Source organism: Eretmochelys imbricata, chromosome 5 (assembly GCF_965152235.1).
Source record: "Eretmochelys imbricata isolate rEreImb1 chromosome 5, rEreImb1.hap1, whole genome shotgun sequence".
In the NCBI taxonomy this organism is placed as follows: domain Eukaryota; kingdom Metazoa; phylum Chordata; order Testudines; family Cheloniidae; genus Eretmochelys; species Eretmochelys imbricata.
In genome coordinates this window covers 61,345,973-61,353,612 of record NC_135576.1, presented here as the reverse complement: position 1 = coordinate 61,353,612, position 7,640 = coordinate 61,345,973, and the positions used below count along the sequence as shown (strand labels likewise).

Sequence of the window (7,640 nt, the reverse complement as noted above, 5' to 3'; positions counted from 1 at the left end):
GGTGTGCATGCACAGCCCACCTTCTCTGTGTGCCAGATGACAGGCAAAGCCCCTATATATGTCGCCGGGAAGCGCATTCATCAGTAGCGCAATCCTTTCTCTTGCTTCCCAAGAAAGTTTGTATCCCAAAGAGCAGAGTCGAGCCGGGAGGCGTGCAGGGACCGGGCCGCTGAGAGCCTGGGACCCCGGGTCTGCCCTGCACGAGACTCCAGCCCCCCATTTGCTGGGGCTCTGCTGGGAGCCATGGAAGACCCTTTCAGCCTAGACAGATTTTCCCCGGAACTCAACCTCTCGAGTGCCCTGCAGCCAGGCTGGAGCCTGAATCTTTCCTCCTCCCCCGGGGACCGGCGCTGGTCTTCCCTTGGCCGGCAGGTGCGGGTGATCTCCGCGGCCGCCATCCTGCTGCTGGGGCTGCTGGGCAACTGCCTGGTGCTGCATCGCCTCTGCTGCTGTGGCTGCTGCGGCCGGGGCCGGCGGCGGCGGAAGATGGATTTCCTCATCGCCCACCTGGCGCTGGCCGATCTCTACGGCTGCGGGCTGGCCCTGTTCTCGCATCTGGCGGCAGAGCTGCTGGGGGCCGCCTGGCCGGCGGGGGACGCCGCCTGCCGCCTGCTTAAGCTACTGCAGGGCTCCGGCCTCCTGGCCTCGTCCAATGTGCTGGTGCTCATCGCCTTGGAGCGGCACCACGTGGTGAGGCGGCCGGCGGACCCGCCACTGCCCGCCCGGGCCCTGGCCGCGCTGGGCTGGCTGCTGGCCCTGCTGCTCGCCCTGCCCCAGGCCTTCGTGTTCAGGCTCGCCTCCCGCCCCGGGGGCAGCCGCTGCCTCAGCATCTTCGAGCACCTCCCGCGCTGGCACGGCCAGGCTTACGGCGTGTACGGGGCCGTCACCGGCTTCTTGGCGCCCGTCAGCCTGCTGTGCTGGGCCTACGGCCGCATCCTCCTCGCCCTCTGGGCCGCCCAGGAGGAGAAGCCGCCGGCGGCGCGGGGGGTAGGCGGCAGCGGCCGCCGCCGCCTGGGGCTGCCGGCCGCGCGGCCCCTGCTGCTCAGACTGCCGGCCGCCAGCTGCCCCATGCCCCGAGCTCGGGTGAAGACGCTGCAGCTGACGCTGGTGCTGATCGCCCTGTTCGCGCTCTGCCGCCTGCCCCGCTTCGTGCTGGAGCTCAGCATGGCCTTCGGGCCCGGCGGGGAGGCCCCGGCCGCGGCCGGGCTGCGGGAGGCGCGGGCCGCGCTCGGCATCGTGGCGGTGACCAACAGCGCGCTGAACCCCTACGCCTATCTGCTCTTCCAGAGCCACCGGCCCTGGGCGCGCCGTCTGCAGAGGAGCCTCTGCAGTGCGGGGCCCGGCCCGACCTGCTGCTGCCCCGGCCCCGAGCGGGAGCCCCGCCGTCGGCCGAACCACCGCGCCCCGCACCGACACCGCCCGAAGGACGGGCCGCCCCCCAGAGCCCAGCGCGCCGCCTTCTGCACCCCAGCGCCGCCGCCCGGCTCAGACTCCCGGGAGCTTGAGGACACCTCCGCCTGCGAGAGCGGTTTCTAATCAGCCTTCCTCGGGGCGGGGGACAGAGCCCGCCAAGCGGCACCCACCGCAGCAGGAGCAAGCAGCAGGCCACCGAGGGCAGAGAACGATATCGTTTAACATCCTCCTTGGCCCAGTGCCCGGTCATCGGCCCAGCCTGTCCTTCACCTGTCACCTCCCTCCCCCAGTCACTCCCGCGCACGCCTTTCTCTCTTCCCATTACTTTTCTGCCAAGTTTCTCTTGTGTCACTTCTTCCTGTTTCTCTCCCATACCCTTCCTCTCAATCATCTCTCCAACTTCCCCTTCTTTCTTTTTCCGGAGTTTGAATAACTACAAAGATGGGGTTTAAAGTTAATGGCCTCTGATGAGAGGCTCCTTACATGTTCAAAATGCTCCCAAGATACTGATCTTTGTGTTCCTGGGATGAGGGAAATTCAATTCCCTAACCAAGCAGGGGGAACAAGCCTCATTCCATCACTGTTTGTAGCCATGTGATGATTAGATGTAATGTGGTTTATAGAAGCTGAACTGTGTATTTTGCATCTTTAATATTTTTATTACAACTGAAGTAGCTGTCTCCTTGTTCCTTAGGGATGTGGGGCTCAAAGATAGGGTTTCAAAAGAGCACCAGTACTTTATAATTATATACAGATATGTATAGGCCGGAAGGAATTTCAGAAAGCCTTTAACTGAAAGCCTCCTGAAAACTAGCCAGGATAAGGTTCTGTATTATGAGGTGTGTTTTCATGTCCTTAACCATAGCATTGTCCTTTGTGTTTTCTGTCTTTTTTTTTTTTTTTTTTTTTACAGGAGAAGAGTGCAAAAATCAGCAGGGCTGCTGTTGCTATGCAAACTGACTGAATGTTGTACATATGAATAGCTCTATATTTGTAACCTTTACAAAGCCTTCTGAATCTTTTTGTTGCACTCTGTGGACTTAGTGGTAGCCCATTTGTAAATAAAATCAATGAGTATATGAAGTGACATTTTGTTTAAAGAAACAATGTAAAAGTAATGGTTCCATTTTGTTTCAATCTGACTGGACTCTGTAGGATAAGCTGCTGAATGTGTTAATAATCGGCAATGAAGACTGAGTCAGTGGGTTGTGTGGGTAGAGTGTAATGGAAATCTACATGTACAAAACACACCTTGCAAAAGACAAAAGTCTTCTAAAATTTCTTTATATGCCTGCCTAACGAACAGTAATATAGAGTTCATTTAATGAGATAATTGGCTCCATCCCTCCTATTTTTTAGGATTTGGCAAATATCCATGTAGCTAATTGAATATTTTCTAGGTGCCCTTTTGGGCCCTGTTCACACTACAAAGAAAGTGAAACACAGGGCTAAATCTTGTTTTCAGATAGCTAGGTAAAACTCCTATTGAGTTGAATGTGAATTGTGTATCATATAGCACATTATACATCATGGTATATACATCAACACTACTAACATGCTAGAATTGGCTTCCATCTTTACTATAATTACAACAGAATTCTGAGACCTAGTGATAACAAGGGTTGTCCTTTCACATAGTGACAACTTGATTCCTGTAGATGGAACCTGAACAGTATTCCATAATTGGACTTGGAAGGTCCCACTGATGCTACAACTGGGAGCTACATAGTTACTGGTTCTCCTAACTTCATTGGAATTGTAGTGTAGAGAAGCCTTAAAGTCACATTCATATACTGCTGGGGTCAAGAGGTGGTAATTTTGAACACAAGTTTTAACTTGTTTAGGCTGTATCTAGTCTGTTTCCTTCCTAATGCTTCCCATTATTGCTACCACATAAATGGCCTGTAATGGTGTGTGAACCCCACACAGTCCCTGAAAGGATTAATGTGGGCCTAAGAGGCTAATTATGTTACCTGGCTGCTCCTGGAAGAAGAACTAGGCTTAATTGATCATGAAGCCAGTTTGGTGAGAGCAAGCTGGTTAACAGAAAGTCAGGAAGTTGAGAGCAGAAGTGGGCTGTAGTAAGAGATGGTGTAGTTATTTCCTAGGAACAAAGAGGTGGTGGGGAGGAAACCTGGGGAGGAAAAAATAAGCCAGGGATCATAGCCTTGAAAGAAGGGTCAACCCACAGAAGTTGTGGGGAAGATGGCCTGAGAGAGGTTGGGTAAGAAGAAGACAAAGGAAACAGCAGCAAAGAGTGGGACTGTACTGACTTTGTCTGCTAGTTATAGGGTCCAGGGGCTGGAATCTGGCATAGTGGGAGGGGCTGTTTTCCCCTGGAAGAGAGACTAACATCATGAATGTCCGCAGAGGGTGCCAGAATGAAGGAGAGCTGCTATGCCACGCCTGCTCATGAGGAGGCCACTCTACACAGCTCTGTTGATGGTAATGATGGTGGGAGCACTAATATAGACAAGGTTCCAACTGCCACATTTAACACTGTTTAACGCTGCTGAAATGGAATATAAATCATGCAATTGTTTAAAAAAAACAGTGGCAGTTTGTCTATACTTGAGCTCTCACCTGTGGAGCTGCACTGGTGTTAGCCACAGTGGGAAGTTCTAGTGGGGGAAAGACTAATGTATGCTAGGATTCCAGTTGCGTGTTCACAATTTCATCGGTTTTTCTACAGAACTGTCACTTGGTCCTCCTAGGCAATTTCATAATGCACAATAGAATAGCATGGTCCAGTGAATAGGGCACTGGACTAGAGCTTAGGAGACCAGGGCTCTGTTCCTGGCCATGCCACCAACTTTCCGAGTGACCTTGAGCAAGTAACTGTACCTTTGTGTATTTCTGTTTGCTGTTGTCTGTTTTGTCCCTTTAGATTGTATATCCTTTCATGCAGAGACCATCTCTTGCTATTGGGTGGATTTGATTTAAATCAAATTGATCATGATTAAATTAATTCATGATTTAAATCACTAGTCAGGAAGACTCGATTTAATCATGGATTTCTACATAAAAGTGCATTCTTGTTGGTTGTTATAACCTTAATACATATTCTTCACAACTCAGAGATAGATGTAGGTTTTATTTTTAGAAGGTACACACTATACATTTTTAAACTGATTTATTTTGAGAACTTTTCAGATTAGTTTTAGAGCTATATCAGAAAATGAATGTTTGTTTGGTTATTTCATTTACCAAAGGTAATTGAAGCAGATATTTATGAAGTCATTGGGAGGTGAACTATCTCCAGTTCAACGGGTTAATCATTAATATTTGGAGGATTTTCTTGTCATGCTGTATTTGGAGGAGAACATCACCAGACAGACATTTAAATTGTTTTATTTAACTAAAACAACAGCGTTAAGTATTCTGGATTTTTTCTTCAACAGCGAACATATAATATTTTAACTAAACAAGCATATGTCCCTCATTTCTCACATTTATCTCCAGACTTCTTCTCCTTGTCCAGATCTAGTCCTCCCTCAGTAATCTTCTATTCATTGAACTTTTTGAAACTTTGCAGCTTTAGAGAGAGGTAAGGGATTGACTCTGTATTTACAAATTTACAGAAAGACAATACAGTTGAGGTCTGTTATTTCTCACCTCTATATATTATTTATTTATTTAAAAATATTTTTGCTGTTAACAAGCATGTTACCTCTGGAGACACAAATCCACAGTTTGAGAACGGCAAAACCAGGCATCTCTGATGGTATCTTCTAGACTGAGCACTGAGTCCCACTGGGTAGATAGAAAGATTAACCTAAATAATCTATACAGAAGCTCCTGGAACCCCATAAGATTGGGTCCCTAATCCATGAATTTTTGGAACTCATTTGCAAAACTTCTCTTAAACATTACATGAATATATTGTCTCATACTATAGAATTAGAATTTATAATCCCTATTCCATGATAAGATATCTTTTATAATGTTACTTAATTAAAAGTATCTTTAGATAAGTTTTTTCCTCAAAAAGTATTTTATCCAAAAAATCTGATTTAAATAAAAAAAATCATTCATTTTTATCCACCCTGCTTGCTATGCATTTATACATTGGAGCCTTGATTTCAGTAGAGGTGTCCAGCTGCTACTGCGATACAAGTAACCAGTAATAATAATAGAGCCTGCCAGACAAGTTCCCTCTGTGCCAATTAAAACTGGATTAGTTCTTTCCTAGAAAATGACATTTAAACATGGTTCTCCCTAGAAAAGTGCTTACATTTTGAAAACAGTGTAGATGGAGCCCAGCTGTTAAAAAGAATTCTAAGGAACCACATTGCGGCAAGCATTGTCTATACTAGGTAACATAGTTTCTGTTGGAAAGGGGTATTAACTATGGGTGAAGTTGAACCAGTGCTGTAAAGTGTAAACAATTTAGCTATGAGGGTAGGGTGGACTAAATCATGTTCAGCACAACTTCACCAATCATGACTGAGCCTTGAAATTCTGCCACCTTACTGGCAATTACAGGCCAGTAAGCCTAACTTCAGTACCAGGCAAATTGTTTGAAACTATAGTAAAAACAAAATTGTCAGACACATAGATAAACATTATATGTTGCGGGAGAGTCAACATGCCTTTTGTATAGGAAAATTCTGGCTCATCAATCTATTAGAATTCTTTGAGAGTCAACAAGCATGTGGACAAGGGTGATCCAGTCGATGTAGTATATTGAACTTTCAGAATGCCTTTGACAAGGTCCCTGACCAAAGGCTGTTAAACAAAGTACAGTAGGCAGTCATGGGCTGTGTTCCCTCGAAGGTGCACTCACGAGGCCATCAAGGGATGCACATCAGGTGCACACACAGGTGAGCATGGAGAATGTGGACGGTGGGGGCAGTGGGGTGAGGTGATGGGCATTTGGGGGAGCTTGGGGAATGCAGGGCTGGGGGGAGAGAGATGCCTCTCTCCCCCATCCCCAGCTCCGGCCGCGGCTGCAACGGGGACAGCAGAGATGCACCTCTCTCCTGTCCCTAGCTCCAGCCAGGGCTGCGGCCGGGACGGGAGAGATGCTTCTCTCCCCCAGCTCCAGCTGGGGATGTGGCGGGGACGGGAGAGATGGCTCTCTCCATCAGCCCCAGCCTTGGGGTCATGGAGGGGAGAGGTGTGAGTGTGTGTCTCACACACACACACTGTCTCTGTGTCTCACATGTATATACACACACACACCCATACTCACCTTCCAACACATACTTGTGCTGTTGTTGTTACTTCATGATACTTCCTGCAATGCACATATGTTCTCTGTAATTTTATTCTTTCAAAGTGCTATTTTATTTTTTTGACTTGTCTATGCATTTCATAATTTTTATTACTCTTATGCTTAAATTTAATTCTTTGAGTAGTGAGTTCTAAAATGCCCAACCTGTCCTGGCTGGAGTCATTATCCCTAGGGTAACTTTTAAATATATATATTATATCTAGGTTTTTGATTTCTACTGGTGGTGCACATCCACACATTACCTTGATATTGGTGCACATAACAAAATTCATTCCACACATAGGTGGAAAAAGTTAAAGGGAACATTGGTCATGGGATAAGAGGGAAGGGCCACCCATGGATCAGTAACTGGTTAAAAGATAGGAAACAAAGGGTACGAATAAATGGTCAGTTTTCACAATGGAAAGAGGTAAATAGGGTTCCCCAAGGATGTGTGCTGTTCAACATATTCATAAGTGATCAGTAAAAAGGGGTGAACAGTGAGATGCCAGATGATGCCAACTAACTCAAGATAGTAAGTCCAAATCTGACTGCAGAAAGTTACAAAAGGTCTCACTAATCTGGGTGAGAAAATGGCAGGTTAAATTCAATGTTGATAAGTGCAAAGTAATGTATGTTGGAAAATATAATCCCAACTATCCACACAAAATGATGGGGTCTAAATTAGTTGTTACCACTCAAGAAAGAGCTCTTGGAATCCTTTTGGATAGTTCTCTGGAAACATCTGCTCACTGTGCAGTGGCAGTCAAAAAACTAACAGAATGTTAGGAAGTATTAAGAAAGGGATAGATTATAAGACAGGCAAATATCATAATGCCACTATATAAATTCATGGTATGCCCACACCTTGAGTACTGCTTGCCGTTCTGGTTATCCCATCCAAATAAATAAATAAATAAAAATTAGAATTGGAAAAGGTGCAGAGAAGGGTAGGGAAAATGATTAGAAGTGGAGAACAGCTTCCATCTGAGGAGAGATTAAAAAGATTGGG

At 46.7% G+C, this 7,640-nt stretch overlaps 1 protein-coding gene across 1 annotated transcript; it reads left to right on the top strand.

The window, feature by feature from the left end:
• Positions 1-243: 243 nt before the first annotated feature.
• GPR150 (G protein-coupled receptor 150) lies at positions 244-2,487 on the top strand. The gene has a single exon (XM_077816332.1). It carries the CDS (start codon positions 244-246, stop codon positions 1,534-1,536), a length of 1,293 nt encoding a protein of 430 aa, XP_077672458.1. The 3' UTR covers positions 1,537-2,487.
• Positions 2,488-7,640: the final 5,153 nt, after the last annotated feature.

Excerpts from the sequence above, each read along its gene's own strand:
- GPR150 (XM_077816332.1), top strand. The coding sequence starts at position 244 with ATGGAAGACCCTTTCAGCCTAGACAGATTTTCCCCGGAACTCAACCTC.